The sequence below is a fragment of the Cydia amplana genome, chromosome Z, assembly GCF_948474715.1.
Source record: "Cydia amplana chromosome Z, ilCydAmpl1.1, whole genome shotgun sequence".
In the NCBI taxonomy this organism is placed as follows: Eukaryota; Metazoa; Arthropoda; class Insecta; order Lepidoptera; family Tortricidae; genus Cydia; species Cydia amplana.
Genome location: NC_086096.1, coordinates 28414017 through 28435434, shown reverse-complemented (window position 1 = coordinate 28435434; position 21418 = coordinate 28414017). Strand labels below are relative to the sequence as shown.

Here is a 21418-nt window from a genome sequence, read left to right as displayed (position 1 = left end):
TTTGATATTTTCAATTTTGCTTGCGCAGGCAAGGAGTTTGCTTGCGCAGGCAAGGAGTCATGTCATACACACGTTCAGTTATGCCTGCACAAGTAAACTGTGCAGGCATAACCATCGGTTATAACCTAGTGTGTGTGGCCGGCTTAAGGAAACATTCTTTTATTTTTCAAAAAAAAAACAAATCTATGAATGCAGTTTTGTTTATTTTTAAAATAAAAGAAGGTTCCTGTAAGTAAAATGAACTTAAGGTTTCAATTTCAGGCACTTTCCTTCCAGGGCCCATTAATGTTTTCCCCACTGTAGGTTAGGTCCACCTATTGTGCAGTCTTGCAGTCGCTTAAAACATTATCACAATTTTTGCAATTTTTACTAAATTTTGTCGTTTTTACAACTATAGTGTGTCAAAGGTCTGTTTGATTTCAAACATAGACAGAGAGAATCATACTATCTTTGTCTTACACTAGTACTAGCACCCAAAAGAAAAGGATGAGTATCGTTTTCTTTGTTTGTATTTACTGACAAGATTTGGTTGACCCAGTATAATTCAAATAATCCGAATCCGAACCTAATACCTAGAATCTGAGATCAGTGAATGAAATACAAAAATTACAACAATAATCGTAACATCCGAAATAAATCGTAACATCTGAAATATTACACATATTTTTGGCGGGAAATATGTCCTGTTTATGAGATTCAGGTAAATTTACGTACTTAGTCAAAGCACGTCAAAGTTATAGGCAAACTAAAGTATCAAAATATTAATACAGCACCAACCTACTAAATTGTTTACTTACGACTTCTAAACATTGCAGTCGTTATACATGGCTTCACGTCGACTTCGAACATTGTAGTAATTATTTACGAGCTTAAATAACAGTTTGCGGCTTGCGGACCTCACTTAGTATTTGGTAAATAGTCATTATTAATATGATTTAAAATAAAATAAACCGCGAACAATTTGAATGAGTGACATAAATTGACAACAGACTTTTAGCTTTTTTTAATCATAGACAATTGGTGATACAACAAATGTACAACAAGAAAATATCTGTCAACAATATTTGGCTAGCATAGAATACTAGGATCATATAATAGAAGTGGTATACGCGTCCCTCCGTGAGGGACAAAACATAGGCAATGCGACACTAATGATTAGTCGAATTTATTTGTTGCCCTCCATAATCCATCCTAGTTTATGGTGGGGAATAAAAAAAAATGTGCGACTGTGACAAGGACAAACAATAATAGCGCTTTCGCTCCTACTCCTACTGAAAGATACATAAGACTATCTCGTTCGGTCATTTCCCCCACCCCTCATGCCTGACCAGTTAAAAAAATACTATCTATATAGTTGGTCAAACCAATTTGTCAGTAAATAAGAACAAAAAAAACTATAATCATCCTTTTCTTTCGGGTGCTGGTACTAGTGTAAGACAAAGATAGTATGATTCTCTCTGTCTATGTTTGAAATGAGACAGTCCTTTGTCAAACTATAGTTTAATAGTAATAGTGATAACAGACTATCGGACCGGACCGCGACCTTGAGCGTCGCACCCATAAGTGAGAGCGAGAAAGAGATATATGTTTCTTGCTCTCACTTATGGGTGCGACGCTCCAAGGTCGCGGTCCGGTCCGATAGTCTGTTATTAGCTTTATTATAATATCCACTGGTTTCCACTTACTCAGTGTAAACTTATGCTTATGGAGAAGTTTTTATAATAGTGCCATCTCTTGTTGAGTAGCAGAACTAAGAATGCAAGTGGCGAATCTCTAGGTGGCGCTAAACGCTTAAGCGGCATGGCAAGCGTTTCGATTTTTGTCTGTGGTTTGTTAATAGTTCCCCATTTTGCGTTGATTTTGGTGAAGTGGAATAGTGCTAAAGCATTTTTATGTAGTGTTGAAGCATTAGAATTAAACAAAAATGGAGAAAAGAAAGGAATCTTTAAGTGACATAAAACTGTGTAGATTTTGTTTAACTCAGGATTCATCATTGACCAGTTTATATGATCGAAGTCGGGACCCCATATTAGTGACTCTTCCTTTGAAAATTATGGCATGCGTTTCTATCGAGGTAAATACAGGATTTTTTATTAAATGGTTCTCTAGATTCTAATATTCAGCGTATAGCTTAGCTGACTAGACGCCGCTATTAAATTGCTGGGATAGTTTATCGACAATGAAATGGCGTTGGACGCTTTATAAAAGCATTTGATTTGAGTAACTTGCATACACGTATAGTAAAGTTAATGTAATATTAGATATAGACATATCTATGATAAACGTAGTTTTACTTCATATTTTACTATTGTTCAAAGTATTGATTAACTTAGAGCAAGCTTTTATGAAGTAAGGTGCTTGGTGCATCCTGACCGCCATCTAGCGAAATGTATACTCTTACAAATATTTTATGTTTATCTAATTTCGGAATATAAATCTTAATTCTGTCATTGCTTAATTTAAGTTAAGCATTTTAAAAAATCCTTAGATTTATTTTTATTCAATTTAACCTGATAAGTGATACAAACTAATGAAGAAAATATACTCTTGAGCATTCAAATTGATAATAAATAGAGCATAGGACCCACCACCTAATTAATCAGTTTGTAAACTGTACCTACTTATAATTACAAACTAAATCACTAGGACCTAGCGATTAAAGTTAGATTGCAGTTACTTGATACATTCATAGCCAATAACTTGCTAGGTAGGTTCATTTTATATAGGAAAAGAGTGCTTGGTAGTGTTAAATAATATGCTAAAATATATGCTAGCTGAACTCTTAATATTTCGGTAGGAAAAGAAACGCTTTATGCTCAAATCCAATGGCTATGTGATTTATTTTAATGAATGGCATCCATTTTTACCGTTTATTAGGTTTCTCTGGTGTCTCCCAGTTAGTTTACAAGATCCAAAACTGCTGGCTTCACTTTGATATCCTTTTCAAATATTTTAGCTGTGTCCACTTTTTACACTGATAAAAATATATGCTATGAAATACCTATACCTAAAAACAGTTTAATATAATCCAACAAACCAATGCACTAGCAAAACCTCCATAAACCTAATATTGCTTCTTAAGGCCACGCGGCAATTTGAGATTTTCTTCTTTTCATATAGGTTTTTAAGTAATGATATGTGCTGAGTAAATAAATGTATAGTCTGGCAATCCTAATTATTAAATAAGTATAAAAAAAAACTATACTCATCCCTTTCTTTGGGTGCTAGTACTAGCATAAGACAAAAACAGTATGATTCTCTCTCTATGTTTGAAATGAGACATTCCCTGTCCAAACTATAGTAACTTATTGCTTTTTCTTGAAATAATATGAATATAATGAAATTTCTATAAATTTGTATTTTTTCCACAGGTATTTCCATCAGATAAGATGCCTTCCTACATTTGCGAGCGCTGCAGGGTCTTCATGGACATTTGCTATGACTTCAAACAAATTTGTCGGCGGGCTGATGAGTCCTGCCTTCAGTTTGTCCAAAATGGGGTCCCTATCAGTGCTGTCAATTGGCCTTCTTCACTTACAAAGGTAAACTAAAATTAAAATCTGTTGTATAGAGAATAGTTGCAAAGGTGTTAAACAAAAATACTGCACTTGAATTTTATACTGGATTTAATTTCTACTGTGTAATATAATTCTTGACTTACAGATATTTCAACTGACGAAAAGAACTGCGTCTAGGCCAATTAACACTGTAGTAGAAGGAGGAGCGACAATTGCAGTTACATCTCAAGATATGTCCGAGAATGATAATGAAGATGAAGAGACATTCAACATAAAGGTTACTTTTTTCTCCATAGATATAATTAACATTCAGTTAAACTTTTCCTCAAGTTCTAGGTAGGTTTCCAAAATAACACAAATTTACCTTTAGTGTATATAGTACATACCATCATAAGGGTAGAATAAATAAATGGCCATGAGGTTTATCTCAAGCTATACTTTCTCAATATAGCTTAAACTAATCCTCTCATATCAGTTGTGTATTGTACCTATGTTAACATAATGTATTTTGACAGATTGATGCTTCTCGTGATGGATCCAAGCGTATCAAAGTAACACCTAGTGGAGACAAAGAAAGTGCATCTAAAAAAGCAGGTAAGTCATTCTCCTCAGCTCTTGATCCCACATATTTTAGTTGTTTCGTAATTATTTTCATACTTTTTTTTTTATTTATATCTGCGTGTGTTCATAGCTTTCAATATTTTTCACCATGTTATTATTTTGTGTCTAGCATTGTTTATTTGCAGCATGTTTACCCAGCATTGATTTTGAGTTGTGGCTCAATGCAAATAAAATTGATTTTTAATTGGATTGGCCGTAGATATTTTTTCACCCTTATCGCTCCTCATTGACAATCAAAATATAATTTACATGGTAAGTATCTATAGTTCTATACATTTGTTTTTTTTTTCTATTTATCATCTAATTAATATGTGAAATGTGAAGCTGTGTAAAACATGATGTTTAAAGTGTGTTATACATTGGGTAAAATAAACGTGTTGGTGGGAGACAGCGGTAAGGAAGGGTGTGATGGTGCGCGTGCGCCGGCAGTCGAGCGGGCTGGGCTCGTGGCCGTGCGACCAGTGCGACAGCAGCTACTCGCTGCACCAACTGCTCGACATACACAAAGCCAGGAAGCACCGCGCCAGAAATGTACAATGCGAACAGTGCGATGCGTAAGTCTTTTCATACTCTACCTAAACCGATTAACATTCCTTTTGTCAGATCAGAAATGTACGAGCAGGTACGCTGAAGACTGAGTGCCTCTAACTAGATTGCAAGACTTATATTTTTACAGTACTTACAACTTTTGTTATAGCTGATATTGCAACATAAAAAAAATAGATGCATGACGCAGTGACAAAAAAAAACCTGTGGTAGGTATAGTAATATAATTTATTACTCCCTGTACTGCGTACCAGCATGCAACATTCGCGAACAGCTGGGCTCAGTTAAACTATAAAAGCAACAAATAAAACTAGCTACTATTTGTTGAACTCATGAACATCCTAATCTTATGACAATTCCGATGGATAGTCTCAAACAGATTTTTTGGATAAGATTTGTATGGCATGCAGCCATTTAAATTGTGACCATGACCTTTGTTTCTTTATCTAATTTAGAAGATGACCTCAAAAGGTCTTGGTCTTGTTGCTATGACAGCAATATCTAGGTATCTATTTTATACTGTGTTGTATTTATGTTGACTACTTTGAAAATACTCAGCAGAAACCAAACATTTTCAAAGTTTTTATTTTGTTTCAGTAAATTTTTCTCCAAATATGACTTACTCACACACAAATTACGTCATTCCAACGAAATGCCGTTCCAATGTGTTGCTTGCGATAAAAAATTCAAACGGCTTATTTTGCTTAAAAGACACGAAAAGGTAAACTACTTGGTTCGCCGATTTATTACCTATAAAAATATTTTGGCATCAATTTTAAAGAATAAATGAAATATCGTGATCGTTTTCAGATGATGCATTCTAATTTACCTCTACATTTGTGCGAAAACTGCCCCGCCACATTCCTGTCCACCGTGGAACTGGAAGCCCACAAAAAAAGGCACGAGGGCTATGCAAATCGGCAACATGTCTGCACAATATGTGACAGAAAGTAAGATTATTAACGTATTGTTTACCTTTATCCATTCAGTACAGGAACTATGCCTATACAACTACCGAATGCATGTCCTGTCTGGTGTTAACAATACAGCATTTGGTTACTATTCTCTTAAGGAAGAGTTTTACCAAAGTTTTAATAAAGCGCCAGGTGGCTAACGCGCTGACAAAGTCTTGCATTAATAAAAAATATTGTAGTCTATTGCTTCAGCACACAATTAAGTACCTATGTGAAAGGACATAAATCATGAGCATTGTCGTTGTCATTGATATACCTATAACCACTAAATTTAAGTATAATTACAAATGCATTATCCCCGTGTTGCTTGTTTCTAGGTTTCACAAAAGAAACACTCTGGTTCGGCACCAGGACGTCGTGCACGGGAACAAACAATTCTCTTGCGAGTATTGCCCCCAGCGTGAGTCTTAGAGTAGAGTGCGTAACTGCATAGGGCACCTCACCTCATCCCACTCTTTTTTTTTAGCAAAATCAAAGCTATGAACATGCGCAATTTATTTACCAAACTATCTGGAAGTCGGCATGGTATTACAATTTATTGGTATCCCTGCTGACTTCCAGACCTTGAATCTGTTCCGCATACTTTGAAATTACATTGTGTATGTCATTTCCAGGATTTACCTCCGTGTCCAAATTATCACGGCACGTGAGGGCACACGCCGGCGACCGGGCGTATCCGTGCAAATACTGCAACAAGAGCTTCCTGAAGTCGCATCATTATACCAGGTGCGTGATTGTGACATACCTTTTCTGTAAGTATGGATTGTAATTAAGTTGGGACTAATGAACTTATACAGTTAATAAGCGTACTAATGGAAACAATTCATGATTATAACGTATTGTGTACCTACGTGAGTTAAACCGTCAAATTAGCTTCACGTCAGTATGACTCACGACAATTTCAATTCGAACAATCTATGTTCTATATGCATGGCCTCAACTGTTGGTAAGATACCTATAGTAACCTACGGTGAGATCCGGTATTCCTCAGAATCCGAAGGACCAATCCGGACCGCAAGAAAGTTTTTGTTTATTCTACAAAATAACAACATTAATACCACAATACTAGTCGCCCTAAGAGAAATGTGTCGCAGGCATCTCCGCTTGAAACACGAGGAGCAAGTGCGGCAAGCGCGCGGCGGCGACGCGGAGTTCCGCTGCGAGCAGTGCACCGAGACCTTCGGCACCCAGGACGAGCTGTACTACCACTCGGCCATCCACGCCACGCAGAACCTCACGTGCCCGCTCTGCCAGGAGAAGTTCGAGAACGTGGACGCCGTCACCACGCACATCAGGACCCACGTCAACGGTAACTACACTAGTAAATGGTGGACGGTATAACAGTACCCCTCACTACTTAATAATATCATTTTAACGTACACACATTCTGTAAGATATTCCTCCACTTCGTGCCAGTTTTGTTAGATCTATCTTTATCTCGGTACATGTTTGTTCGGACAGGAATAGAGTTCATGTGCGACTACTGTGAGTTGGTGTTCACGTCTAAGGACAAGCTGGACGCGCACATGATTGCGGCGCATGACGACGAAGCTTGGCCTGCCAAGGTATTGTTTTTTTTAACCATATGAATATGACCCATAGTATTCTCACTGCTTCAGTCCTTTGTCCCTTGAACAAAGTTACTTAGTGCAAAACTTGTTAGTCATTTCTGGAGATAGCTCTTTCTTAGTTCGAGATCAAGAATATATTCTTCTAGAAATACTGTATCTGTGTAGGTTGTTGATACATTAGTTATTCATTAAGAGTAGGTCTCGTTGTGAATGTATTTCCCGGACACGCTTTAAACAAAGTTGCTCGTGCAGGAGATGGACGAGTCGTCGCTGGAGGCGGACGCGATGGACGCGGACGTGGACGATGACGACGATGACAACGGACTCAATGGTAAATATATATACGTCTACCATTTAGACTGTTTATTATGGTTCCGTCCGTACCTCAAAAGGAAAAAAAGGAACCCTTATAGCAGTGGTTCCTAACCTTTTCAGTCCGGTCACCCCTATGACTAACTAGGGAACCTGATTTTACCCCTCCCAATGGTAATAAAAAAATAAAACGTGCACGTTTGTTGTATTGTTATATTAGGTTAGCTTATTACCCCCGTAAAATACCAGCTTTACCCCTACGGGGGTAATTACCCCCAGGTTAGGAACCACTGCCTTATAGGATCACTCGTGCGTCTGGCTGTCTGTCCGACCATTCAGGTTTTTTTCAGATAACATGAGTCTCGAGTAGGGTTTGCACGACGGATCCGAAACGTATGGGAAGATCCGCGGATCCGGATCCGGATAATTGCATACATTTCGGATCCGGATTGCAAACTCTAGTCCCGAGGAAGACGTCAAAAGATTTTACACGTGTAGACTTTGTTAATAGTTTTTGATTCGTAAAAATAATATTCATGTATAACCATTATTTTTTTCTTACAGTTAAAGAGGAAGGCGACCACATGGTGGTAGAAATAAAGAAAGCGGATGGCTATATGGTATGTTTATGTCCAATTTCATTAGTCACTAGAATCATAGACTACACATGTACCTATGTGATTTGTAGGATATTGAAATAACAAAAACGTTTATTTAAAGTAATTTGTTTTACAGCTCAAGAAAGAAATTGAAGTTGGACAAATCATTACTACTAACTCTGAAGGCAAGTAACATGAAATAGCATTTATTATATCAAATGTATATTATAAGTAAAGCGCTATGCAAAATCCCCTAGTTATAAATCTGAAAACGGGATCGCAGTTAGTCAATCGACTTTTTCTCAATATTGTGTCTCATCTCATGGGAAATTTTGGTACAGATGAACTCATTGTGACGAAAACAAATTTACGTACCAGTTGCTTTTATACTAACTGCAAAATACTCATTGGCGATTGGTACACTTGAATCATTGCTATTGTTAACCTTTTGGACGCCAATGACCGATATATCCGCACCGTAGGTTCAACGCCAAAGACCGATTAATCGGTCACAGACCACAGAGCAACATAGACAGCTACGTGCATATGCAATACATAAAGTTCAATTTCAGTTTTGACACTTGACAATGACGTGGCGTCTGAGTGACAGCTTTTGTGTTTGACACGGCGTCGAAAAGGTTAAGTCAACTACGCCGATGATGGTACAATTAGGTATACAGGGTAGTCCAAACCTTGACATCCAAAAATTTTTTTTAGATTTTCGCGATTTCGGGGTTGGTCCCATAGTAAATGTTGCTCAGTATAATCCCAACACCTCCCTGGCAACGGGAATGCAGTTATTTTTTAGCCACTCTGTATGAGAACACCGGAATTTCATAAGAAAAGTTAAAAGTTTAAAAAATCATAACTTGAAAACTACGAAAAATCGGCTAATATACATGGGGTATATTCTGATAGCCCACGACGTGAGGAATCTAAAAAAAAATTTTTGGACGTCAAGGTTTGGACCACCCTGTATAACGTCGGCCTCAACCGTTCATCAATCTTCAGGATAAAAAGGCCAATTTTCTGTGATTAATGTCTGTTATCGGGAACAAAATTTCGCCTCCTGATTATATCATAAAAATAAGACTAGTAAAGAGCTACAAGAAACCGTTGATTGATCTAAAATTGCAATTTGCTACTCAGTGAACTAATTTTGCCAGTAGAAAAAAAAAGTAATATCTCTCATATGAGTTTTAATCTCATATCTACTGACATAATAGCTTCGCCGGAATATAATCTTAATAGTTGAAAATAGGCTACATGACTAATTTTTTTTTATGGTATCAATCGATCGGGTTTGTTTTGAGGATCAAATGTCTATATGGGACCCATTGCATTAACCCATTCACCACGAACCGCCGAGCGTACACAATACGCCAGGCCACCATACAAATCGTTTTTAGCTAAAACGCATGACTCACCTTATGGGTCTCGAGCCTGGCGCGAACGGTAAATAAATCGCCGCTTATGAAGCCGGCCAGTTGGACAGCATTATGCAACATTTTTACTAACCACCGATTTTCTGTGCCTATCAAAAAAGAAACTAATTATTGCAGTTTGTAGGAGTGAATATTTTTACTTTCTACAAGCGTTTAATGTCTGACCAAGCTAAGTTGGTAGCAAATTTTATAGCCCAGCCTGTGCAAGTGTTAATTTAAACGTCATAATTTCATATAAGTATGACATTTAAATTACACTTAGGTACTCAGCCTGTGCTATCAAAATCGCTGCAAACTTAGCTTAGTCTGACTCTATTTAACTTGCCGTGTCATTCAACAAAGGTGAGTTCAGGGTTCCAGAATTCGTAGCCAGGTCATTCGGATGAAGCAGGTTCGGGCTCCAGTTCATAGCACAGTCGGTCAGGTTAGGCGGGTTCAAATTCCGGTAATCCATAGCTATGGTCACAAAATACGAAATCACTAAACAGCACAGGAGGAGTATAAAGTCGCCAACGAATAAATCGTGACTAAATAATATTTTCCATGTTACTCCAAAATACATCTCTAATAGGGGGGATGGGATGAATCACATTTTGAACTCTTGTGACAAATACCACATGAAAGATAATACCGCCGCCGCCGTTCGGATGCATTCCTTGTTTATTGTCCAAGTGTGTCCGATAAGCTTACACCTGGTCGGTCATTATCTTTGTTTTGGTAAACGCCATTATATTAGTAACAATAGAGAACTTAAAATGTATTATAGTACTTACTTTCTAATCTGCCGTAGAAACCACGATGTTTGAAAAAACTTGTAAATATTTGTCACAAACTATTTGTTATACAATACATATTAGTTAGTGGTGACTGTTTCAACCGCCTTGTTCTATATTGAAACGTAAAAAAAATTAACTTTAACATCATTGTTAGTAGGTAATTGCCTAAGATACAATACAACGATCACCAAATATTATGACATAAAAGTACAGTGGGAAAAAATCCTCGTTGCCTTACCCCTCATACAAAACAAAATATTATTATACTACGGCTTGGTTCCTACCAATTGTTGCTTACCATCATCCAAACAGTAATCAGTTGTAAAATGGTACAATATCAAACAGCTTCAACATGAAATAAGCTTTAAAACCAGCCAATAAAGTTTATTTTAGCCTGCTACGGAAACATTAACAGTTTTTACAAGTAGCGCCAGGCCACGGTGACCCATACCTTGAGCCCTGTCAATAACTTCTGAAATATATATATTTTTTGTATTTTTTCAATATAGATTTTTCTGTTTGCTTGCATCGCATTATGTATCTAGAATTTCAGTATATTTACTATATTGCACTGATAGTAAACCAAACTTGAATATTCGAGACCCTGTTTTCATTAAAAAAAACGTGTTTATATTTTTTATCCTAATATGCCTTATAGAAATGATTGTTAGCTTATATGTTACTTACATTATTACATCAAATTACGTTTCGTTTAAGTTTAAATCAGAATTTATTCAGGACTCACATGTGAGTCACTGGCCCTGCGGAACTGTTTGAGCATGACCCATACGCTGAGTCGCTGGCCCTGAATGGGTTAAAGTAACACAAAAGTCAGAAATTGTAGTCAAAGTCCGACAGTCGCCCTTCACTCGCGAAACGCCCTATACAAAACGGCCAGAGGCCGTGACGTCATCGCCCATCTTGTAGTATGGACAAAACAAGAAAATTGCGTTTTTGTCGGTGAAATATTGCGTTTATGTATATAGTTGCTATACAATATTTTTTTGGATGAAATGTAAGGAATCGAATGGTACCCTTACTTTTATCGTTTTTGGAAGTTAAAAAAAAAACAGGTCCTGTATTTTTGTAATTTTTCAATATTTTATTTTAATATCCACATTATTGTGATAAATTGCTCGTTTGCTATCTATTTTACTAGATTTTGTTATAAAATTGAACATGTGTCATGATCCGTATTGACTAAGGCGGTACACCACCAGGTTCAGGTGTGAGTGTGTACACAGACAGCGACGCGGGCGGGGGCGCGGAGGCGCCGCGCGAGGCCGCCCGGCGCCCGCCGCCCGCCACCAAGTCCGAGGCCACCTCCTCGCGCCTGCCCGCCGCCAACGAGAGGGTACGTCACACTATACCATAGAGAAAAAAATACATAGAGTGCTCACTCCATACATCAGTTTTAGTAACAAAAAGACTATTAGCATCGAGTAGCGGAACTATCAGTACTGCTACTTGACAATAGATGTAGCACCGACCGGAAAGTCTTATGCTGTTGAGATAAGACTTTCCGGCCGGTGCTACATCTATTGTCAAGTAGCAGTACTGATAGTTCCGCTACACGATGCTAGATGTAGACACTGAAATTAATAGTCTGAACTGATGTATGGAGTGAGCACTTTTGTCTTTATTTCTCTATGACTATACACACGCACTACTTGTTGATTCTTCAATGTAGGTACCTAACCATCCTATTAGTTAGAATAACCTAACAACTATCGGCAATAAACTCTGCGAGGTATCACAAAGAAACCTCAAGTGGGCTTTTTCTAAAATAAATATCGAAAACCCGATTCTTTCAAATCTGGACGTTCTTGGGCTCATTCTACTCAGAATCGACAGCACTCTCCATCCTACCATTAAAAAAAGATGTCCCAAAATTTTGTATGAAAATTGTACATTCCACTACGTCACGTTACATACAAGTGACATTTTTTGTCATACTAAAAACGTGACGTAATGGAATGGACATTTTGGGACATCTTTTTCTAATGGTAGGATGGAGAGTGCTGTCGATTCTGAGTAGAATGAGCCCAAGAACGTCCAGATTTGAAAGAATCGGGTTTTCGATATTTATTTTAGAAAAAGCCCAAGTAAGAACAAGCTAAGTTAGCAGCGATTCCGATAGCCTAGTCTTTTCAAGTGTTTTTTAACCGTCATAATTTCGTAGAAGTTTGACGTTAATTTTAAAATAACACTTGCACAGTCTGGGCTATAAAAATCGCAGCCGACTTAGCTCATAGTCAATGTGATTGATTCAAATATGTGTAATATTCCTACAGATAAGCATTTTGCGCAAGGCTGAGGCAATGAAACGCAAGGCAGTTGTAAAAGAAGAACCTGATGGTAAGTCCTTTCTGTTAAGTTTAATTTACAAGCTTTTATTTAGTTTTACATGTCCCGTTCTTTGTATGTGAGTATTAATCTTGCTGGATAAATTAGACCTACTTTCCATTATTCGATTATGCTGAAACTTCACATACTTATGTATTATGTAATTTGGATGACAAAATATTATAATGATAATTAAGACCGAAGGAGGCCACAGGAACTATGTGATAAAACGACGCAACCTCATTGTGTTTGGGTTACCATTAGTTGACTTTCGAAAGACAAGTCAGCGATAAAAGCTTGTACTTGGTAAAAACTTATTTCCACATTAAATTTTATTGATGGGTCATTGTCAAAAAAATATCTCCGGTGTAATTGCCGCGACACACAAAAGTATGAAAAGTCGTGGATATGAAACGCAACCGCAGACATATTCTCAGAGCCTGACCCTGATATGTGACGTGTCTTTAACCCTCTGAACACCACGACTATTGTAGAGAGCGCTTCATAGTAAACCTTAACGGTAACCGTGCACATTTGTGGTCGTCTTTGGCGGTCAAAGGGTTATATTGTTATATATATTATGACACCGTAAGATTGTGAACCCGTTAGTTTACAATCTAACGTAGGTTAGGTTTGTTTATAATCTCCCTACTGTCAGTTTATAATTTAACTAGCGAGATTATAAACTGACGAGTGTTTACAATGTTACGGTGACATATATAAATTCAGCCACTTACTCAGACTTGTGCATATGTAGTCCCCCAGAAGAAAGAGAGGGGTGCGAAGGTTGACAGCACCACCAGCAACGCCGGGTCCAGCGACAAGTCTCTCCGCATTCTGGAGAAGGAATTACAAGAGCTTAAAAGGGTAGGCACTGCTCTATTTTCTTTAAGTGTACTAATATACGCGAAAAGTTGTCAATATCACCAAAATGTAAATCATTTTAAAGTTGTCACTACAGCCTATTACCATGTTTTAGACTACAACAAGAGTAGAAGGCAAGCCGGCAAAAGCAGGGGAAGCGAAGAGCAAACGGCAGGCCGTTCATACCTCCACGCCAAAACTGAGGTATGTATACCTGCGAGCAGACTTGTTCCCCAACAAAGATAGTTGTGTTCTCTACTTGCATCATCGTTTGCATCTTACAGTTTTCAACACCATGTAAACAACGCATTTTGCAAACGATACATTCAGAGAAACAATCAATCTGCCCTGCTTATCGCAAACGCAGTACTTTGCATGATGGGTTTTCATGCAAATACTGCACCCGCGATAAGCAGGGCAGCAATGTTATCTTGCGATATTTTTGACAAATCAAAATAATACAAGTAGTATCTTTTAGCAGAGAAACCACACGGATAACTGAGTAAGTAGAACTACAATAACAAATCATTGAGTAAAATCATATTAAGAGAATAGATTTGAATAAATCGTTAATATAATGACTCGATTTTAGATCTGGCGACGACAAGAAAGCACAAGCTACGCCCAAGCTTACTACAGCAGTGGAAAAGAAGCCCGTGGAGCGCCGCATACTCAACAAGGACCCCAAGGACGCCGTGGCCAGGAACACTGTCACCAGCTCGAAGGATGACAAAAACGTCTCCAGCACCAAGGAGGACAAGCCCGCCGCGGACCGCGTCGACGCCGCCAAGGACAACCATAACAAGAAAAACAGCAGGGAAGACGAAAAGCCGCCCGAGAAAAGCAAAATGGCCGACAAGAATATACCCGAGAAGGAAGACAAAGGCGCCAGTAAAGAGGCCAAGGGTAAAGTTACGAAGGAGGACGTACCCAGCTCCAGCAAGATCGAAGCTAGCTCGAGCACCAACGCGGAAAAGAGCGCTCCCGCCAAGAACGAAGACAAGGTTAGTTTAGCATACCTACTTTTAGCCTATATATAGGTTATGCCATAAAGAAAAAATACATAGAGTGCTCACTCCATACATCAGTTTTAGTACCGAAAAGACTATTAGCATCTAGCATCGAGTAGCGGAACTATCAGTACTGCTACTTGACAATAGATGTAGCACCGACCGGAAAGTCTTATGTTGTTGAGATAAGACTTTCCGGTCGGTGCTACATCTATTGTCAAGTAGCAGTACTGATAGTTCCGCTACTCGATGCTAGATGTAGACACTGAAATTAATAGTCTGAACTGATGTATGGAGTGAGCACTCTTGTCTTACTATATTTCTCTATGGTTATGCCTATAGGCCTAACACGCGTGATGTGTAGACAGAACGTTGAAGATGACTGCATCGTGACTCAGAATGACTTATTGAGTTAATGATAAGTAATATGTAAATATGTTGTAGACCGTCAAGAACGGCGACACGAGCGGCTCTGAAGACAGCTCGGTACGTCGGTCAACTAGGCCATCGAAAATCAAGAACTATGCCAGCATGATTCGTGACAGGTAAACATTGGAGATAAGGGAACATTATATGAGCATTTTCAGCTTAAAATAAAATTAATCAATTGTGTTTTAAAATTACAGAACACGAATGATTCGAGATGCGGATGATGATGAAGAAATTTCGGATATGGAAGACGAATTCGTTGGACCGGAGCCTGATGTATGATATTTTTTCACCTTTAATTAGCAAATATACAGTACTAGACCTACATATTGATCCCATCAAAGCCGTTTTGCAGTGGCCCGTTTTACACAAGCTTCCAAATTCAAAGTGCCGAATCCTACAAATATGCTATTACTAGAATATCATCAAACTCGTTTGAATAATAAATAAAAAATGACACGAATTTTAAAGTTCCAATCAGCCTTTTGTTGAAAACAGTCTTCCTCTAGTCCAGGTCCTGGGGACGTTGATTAATTACCCTCTAATTTTTTTTTCGGTACATTAATAATGAAGCGGTGGTGGCCGAGTGGATATGACGTCCGACTTTCAATCTGGAGGTCGCGGGTTCAAATCCTGGCTCGTACCAATGAGTTTTTCGGAACTTATGTTCGAAATATCATTTGATATTTACCACTAGCTTTTCGGTGAAGGAAAACATCGTGAGGAAACCTGCAATACATCTGCGAAGAAATTTAAAGGTGTATGTGAAGTCCCCAATCCGCATTGGGCTGCCGTGGGGACTATAGCCCAAGCCCTCTCGCGCATGAGAGGAGGCCTGTGCCCAGCAGTGGGACGTATATAGGCTCACATTATTATATTATATATTACCTTAATAATAAAAATTGTAATGTAGGTAACACAGAGTCCAGAGCCGCCCGCGCGCAAGAGCCTGCCGAAGCGGCAAAAGGCGGCGACTCCCGCCGCCGCCGCGTCCACGCCGACCGCCACCCCCGCCGCGCGGCGTCGCGGGCGCCCGCGCAAGGAGGCGTGAGTTTACAACTACATATTTTACAAGTGAAAGCCCCCATGGGAAAAACGACAAGAATACAGAAGAAATTCATACTCTCCATTCTTGGGAGGTCTTGAAATACTACAATTTTTAATTACTTTCCACGCGCAGAAAAATATCAAACTATCTTGTTAAAAGACGTAAAACAATGTATAGGTATGTATAATTTTGCACGCTTCGCTGCACCAAATATTGTTGCAGGTGTCTGTACTGCATGGCGTTTTGAATTCATGTTTTTGGCACAATTTACTTATCTAGTTTCGTTTTACAGGACTCCAAAGGAAAGCGGGGAGGACGCAGAAGTAGACCCCCCAACGGTTAAGGAACCTGAAGAAAAACCAGAGGAACCCACCAAAGAACCTGAAGTTACGAATAAAGAAATTCCTTCAGAACCCCAAACCACTCCGGTACAGGTATGTCAAAGCTAGTGTGCTTAATAAAGTACATATTTTTTTATACAACGCCTGCATTTTAATGATTTAAAACAAGGTGTAAAAATCGAGCGTATAATAATTTCCGTCTAACAATTAAATTAGTGTATGTTAGGCTTAGCACGCACTGCGGTTTTTAAAAAGCGGTTCCGCTACCGCAAAAAATGTAACGTACGGCATTCTTTATAAGCGCACGCACTTGCGATTTAAGAATGCCGTACGTTACATTTTTTGCGGTAGCGGAACCGCTTTTTAAAAACCGCAGTGCGTGCTAAGCCTTAGAGTCTATTTTAAAAACATCCTTCTATTGTAGGCAACAACGCCGCCCACGAGCACTGAGCCGCAAGTGAACACGCTCATGTCACCCACGGGACAAACATTGAAAAAAGTAAGTCGCTTCATAAACGTGCTCAGCCTAGTACTCAACCAGGGATGTTGCGAATATCCGCATCCGCAACCGCGGAACTTCCGCATTATTTTCAACATCCGCATCCGCATAAAATCGATGCGGATTTAATGCGGATGCGGATGTGGAACAGCTCGGTACAGGAACGTCTTAGCATTGGCGTAAGTGCTAGACTGCTAGGTAATTTAGTCATTAACCAAAAAAACCTATTAGAAATGAGCAGTCAAGCGTGAGTGGGACTTAATGTACGGAACCCTTGGAACGCGAGTCCGACTCGCACTTGGCCGGTTTTTTTTAAATAAAATTTACTAAAATGTAATATTTAACGTTTTTTATGGTACTATCTTGACATTCGCATCCGCATCCGCGGATGTGAGCCTTTAAAAATCCGCATCCGCGGATGTGAGCCTTTAAAAATCCGCATCCGCATCCGCGGATGTCAAAAAATCGGCATCCGCAACATCCCTGTACTCAACGTGGAACAGCTAGTTATTGATAATTATGTTACAATTCCTTATAACATTCATTATTGTCGTGCGTTATATTGTAATAGAGTACATATCTGCAAAAGTAATAAGAAGTCGGAAGCCTTGGTATGACATGTATGTATTGTAACACTGTATGTGTTCCAGGTGCCTGTAAAAGCTTTACCACCGGGAGTTAAGCCTTTGCCGCTGACACTTAACGCTAGACGTAAGTAAAATTAATATTATAATTAAAATAAGTCATTAGGTAAGTTATATACGAAAAAGATTGAATACACCGGAGCCCACTTATAACTTATACAAACTGTGTGATAATTTAATCTTTTGACGTCCAAAGATTGCTACAGACGCGCACGGTTAGGTACAGGTTAATATTATCTTTCACGTGCGGCGTTCAAAGGGTTAAAATAGTAATCACTTTGTTAAAGTAACATATTGAAGCATATTTATATTCAGCAGGTGACCTGTGTCAAATGCAAATTGGAAAGAAAATGGTGAAGGTGCAGAAGATCGTTATGACCAAAGCGGAAGTCGAAGCGATGGCTAAGAAAGGGCTTTTGGAGTTAAAGGTAATAGATTCATGTTTATTTTAACCTAACGATAGTATTTTAATGACCTGTGGATATAGACCTCCCCCTAATTTTAGCGCTCTGCCGATTTTGTCTAAAAAGAGCCGTGGTTTGCAATGGCAACCTAATATAGCTACTGACCCTTAATCTTCCAATTTCAACCCAGAGGGAGGCACAGTAAAACCCCGTGTGGTAATCGAACTAACGCCCCTCGGGTTATACCATACGATGTTTTCCTTCACCGAAGAACAACTATTAAATAATTATTTCATACATGAATTACAAGAAACTAGTACTATCCGGGACTCGAAACCACGACCTGAGGATTCGGAGTCGATCATTTTACTGCTAAGCTACCGGCACTCATACCTACCAAGCCACATGTGGATCTTGACATGTCTTTTAATTGAAAAACGCTTTTTAGTAAAAATTTGTAACTATTACTTATGAAAGCAGAAGAGTATAAATGATCGTATTAGATCAGTGGTTCCTAACCTGGGGGTAATAAGCTAACCTAATATAACAATACAACAAACGTACACGTTTTATTTTTTATTACCATTGGGAGGAGGGGTAAAATCAGGTTCCCTTAGTCATAGGGGTGACCGGACTGAAAAGGTTAGGAACCACTGTATTAGATTCATAATTGTTACATAATTGCCATTATTTATTTTTAAAACGTGTTTTTCTATAAAAAGACACGTCAAGATTGTTTACCTTATTTCTAATGCAAAAAAAAAACAACTATAGTGCTATAAAGCGTTTATTAATGTTGATGCATGCAGGACGGGACCATGGTGCTGAAGCAAGGCATCAAGCTGCCAGGTGGCGACCCTGCTGTCCTCAAGTCAGGGCTGGTTAGCCAAGGAGGTGAGTGACGCGGTGAGTTTACTTGGGGCATGTTCTGTATTCACTTGAAAATAACGATCGACAGCTTTGTCTTTATAATGTGTCGCGGGATTGTAGACAATAATATTAATAACAAAGATTAGACCATAAATATTCGTGCACCTTGACATTATAAAACCACGGACATATTGTTATTGCGTTGTGCTTGTTTAGTGCCCGTTGTTAGGGTATGCTAGGCTGCCGGGATGCTCCGTACGGCCAATTCAATATAACGAGGCTGGAAGATGCATTGTTCTCGGTGAAGCATAATTTTATTAATTTATTATGAAGCCCATATCAGACTAAATGTTGCTGTGGCGCATGAATACGTGGTATGCAACTGAAGGAAGCCTCGATTCGGATTATTATTCTGACATACTTCGGGTTGACTTTGGACGTTAGTACTATTATTATATATGTTTATGTCGATTGTTATTACCATTTCATACAGTTATTATAATTGTATTATTTGTTTCAGCGATTCGAAAAGTGTCAGCCACCCCAACGCGGTGTAATTTTGAAGGCGAAGAAGGATAATAACTTCTATAAAAGATCGAAATAATGAATGTCTTCTTAAGCGTATCATCAGCTATAGCAAAGAATTACGTGTGTCTCTACGTACCACTCTCGATGTGATTCTAAATAATGAATTTGCATCTTATTAGGTTAGGCGCTTAGATTAATGTTACTTTATATAATTATTAGTTAATGGTATGAAAGTATTTTTGTTTAAAACTACAATTACCCTTTAGACTGTGTGAATCTTATTTTGAAGAAGGTATTTGAACGAGTGAACGCTTCATACATATAATTATGTATGCTAAATGTTAAATAACATAATCAAAAACCCTAGAGATCTTATATACTTGTGGAAGATCATTATTACTACTACAAACATGATTTTTTATACATCTTCAAGTAATTTCACAGCTACTTTTAATGACACTTGACTATTATGGTTCAGTATTTATTGCATTATTTAGTTCTTTTCGTTTTTCGATAGTAATGCAGATGTTCATGTTGACACTTCGGCAGTTTTTGTGAACAGAGGGTCTACCGCGAAAATCCAATTTTCGGTATCTGCCTCTCTACCGCTCTAAGAGCAATAGAGCGGCAGCTAACGTATTTTCATTGTTCGCAGTAGGATTTCAATCATAATATAGGTCGATATAATCGGCTATTTTTTAATTGACCGCAGCGTAGCGAAGGTCTACGTTTTGACTCGGGCATTTTGCTTTTGTATGTCCGGATGTTCTCCTCTACAGGTCGCAATTCTTAACCGATTTTCGTGAAATTTTGTGACCGAATTCTATGACTAAATAAAATTTTTTTGTCGATCCGGTTTTTGGAAATTCTCCAAAATGGCGGAGTCGTGATAGCTCCCGCCTAAACAAATAGTCGTATCCGTATCATAAGAGTTTTTTCTTTTTGAGACATATTTACATAGTAAATGGCGAAAAATGCAGAAAAATTGTATTGCTGGTTTAGGTGGTATTTAGATATTTAGTTTGTACTCGAGAATGAGTAGCCGAATTTCGTCAGCTTAGCTAAGAACTATCATGGCGCATTTTGTAAACAATCGCTTTTTTTGTTTGCACACAGAAAGTCTGGGTTCGATCCCCAGTAAGACATAGCTTTTTGTATTTTTTTTTTTCACTTAAACTTCGTATTTTTTTTAAATAAATTAAAATCTTTGTATTGTTGATTGATCAAACCGCTGTGGGGCGCTGTCATCGTGCACGGTCCCAATAAGCTATGCTCGCGAGGTCTACAGCTCACAGAGCCACTAGTTTTAATTATTTTATTTTACAACGTTTTATTCAATGAATATCTTTCATAATGATGTCGACTAAGTTACCTATACATACAGATACATATACCTTAATGGTCTCAACAGAAAATAAGTAATGTTAATGAATTGTTGTCTGTAATCGAGTAAACTAAGAATCCATATTAATGCAAAATACCTAATTATTTCAATTACTATGTGAAACATGGAATACTTTTGTTTTGTACTTTATATTGTGTACATTCATTTGTTTAGATAGTAAGGATGACGATAAAATATAAAATAAAGGTGCATGCTGCAACAATATGTATTGTTTGTTTTTCCTAAGGCTGCGCTCAAATATTTATCTCGAAATATGAAAGAAATGTTTTTATTTTACGCGTTTGTAAAATAAATAAATGTTTTGACGACCTGTCTGGCCTATACGGTAGTGATGGTGACACATGAAGCCGATGGTTCTGGATTCAAATCCCGGTACGGTCATTTATTTATTTGTGTGACGAGCATGGATATTTGTTTCTGTCATGGGTGTTTTCTATGTATTTACATATCTATCTATTATATTTTGCCAATCACTTTTAATGAAGGAAAACATCGTGAGGAAACCTGTCATCCCAATAATTTTTAGTTTCCTCTGTGTAGAAAGGTCGGATGGCAGAGCCATGAGCCGTGCCACACGAGGCGAGACACGGACGAACCGCGAGCCGAGCCACGAGCCCCGAACGTAAATCGGCTATAATATAAGGTTCATGGTATAATAATATACTCCG

The 21418-nt window shown here is 38.3% G+C and overlaps 1 protein-coding gene across 1 annotated transcript; it reads left to right on the top strand.

Moving 5' to 3' along the window:
- Positions 1-1737: 1737 nt before the first annotated feature.
- Positions 1738-19663, top strand: LOC134660673 (protein suppressor of hairy wing-like). Its single transcript, XM_063516450.1, has 28 exons — positions 1738-2074; positions 3372-3542; positions 3664-3795; positions 4034-4112; positions 4516-4693; positions 5283-5406; positions 5496-5635; positions 5977-6059; positions 6274-6385; positions 6754-6968; positions 7121-7224; positions 7483-7561; positions 8107-8162; positions 8278-8326; positions 11583-11716; positions 12657-12720; positions 13466-13575; positions 13688-13777; positions 14154-14576; positions 15027-15127; positions 15209-15287; positions 15925-16058; positions 16352-16493; positions 16825-16899; positions 17550-17610; positions 17859-17971; positions 18757-18841; positions 19338-19663. The coding sequence occupies exons 1-28, from the start codon at positions 1925-1927 to the stop codon at positions 19394-19396; spliced, it is 3342 nt and encodes a 1113-aa protein (XP_063372520.1). The 5' UTR covers positions 1738-1924; the 3' UTR covers positions 19397-19663.
- The last annotated feature ends 1755 nt before the right edge of the window (positions 19664-21418 follow it).

What these genes read in the sequence shown, in the direction of transcription:
- LOC134660673 (XM_063516450.1), top strand. Translation starts at nt 1,925, where the DNA reads ATGGAGAAAAGAAAGGAATCTTTAAGTGACATAAAACTGTGTAGATTT. An exon ending in TGGCATGCGTTTCTATCGAG is followed by an intron (nt 2,075 to 3,371) that starts GTAAATACAGGA and finishes TTTTTTCCACAG; the next exon opens with GTATTTCCATCAGATAAGAT. An exon ending in AAGGGCTTTTGGAGTTAAAG is followed by an intron (nt 17,972 to 18,756) that starts GTAATAGATTCA and finishes TGATGCATGCAG; the next exon opens with GACGGGACCATGGTGCTGAA.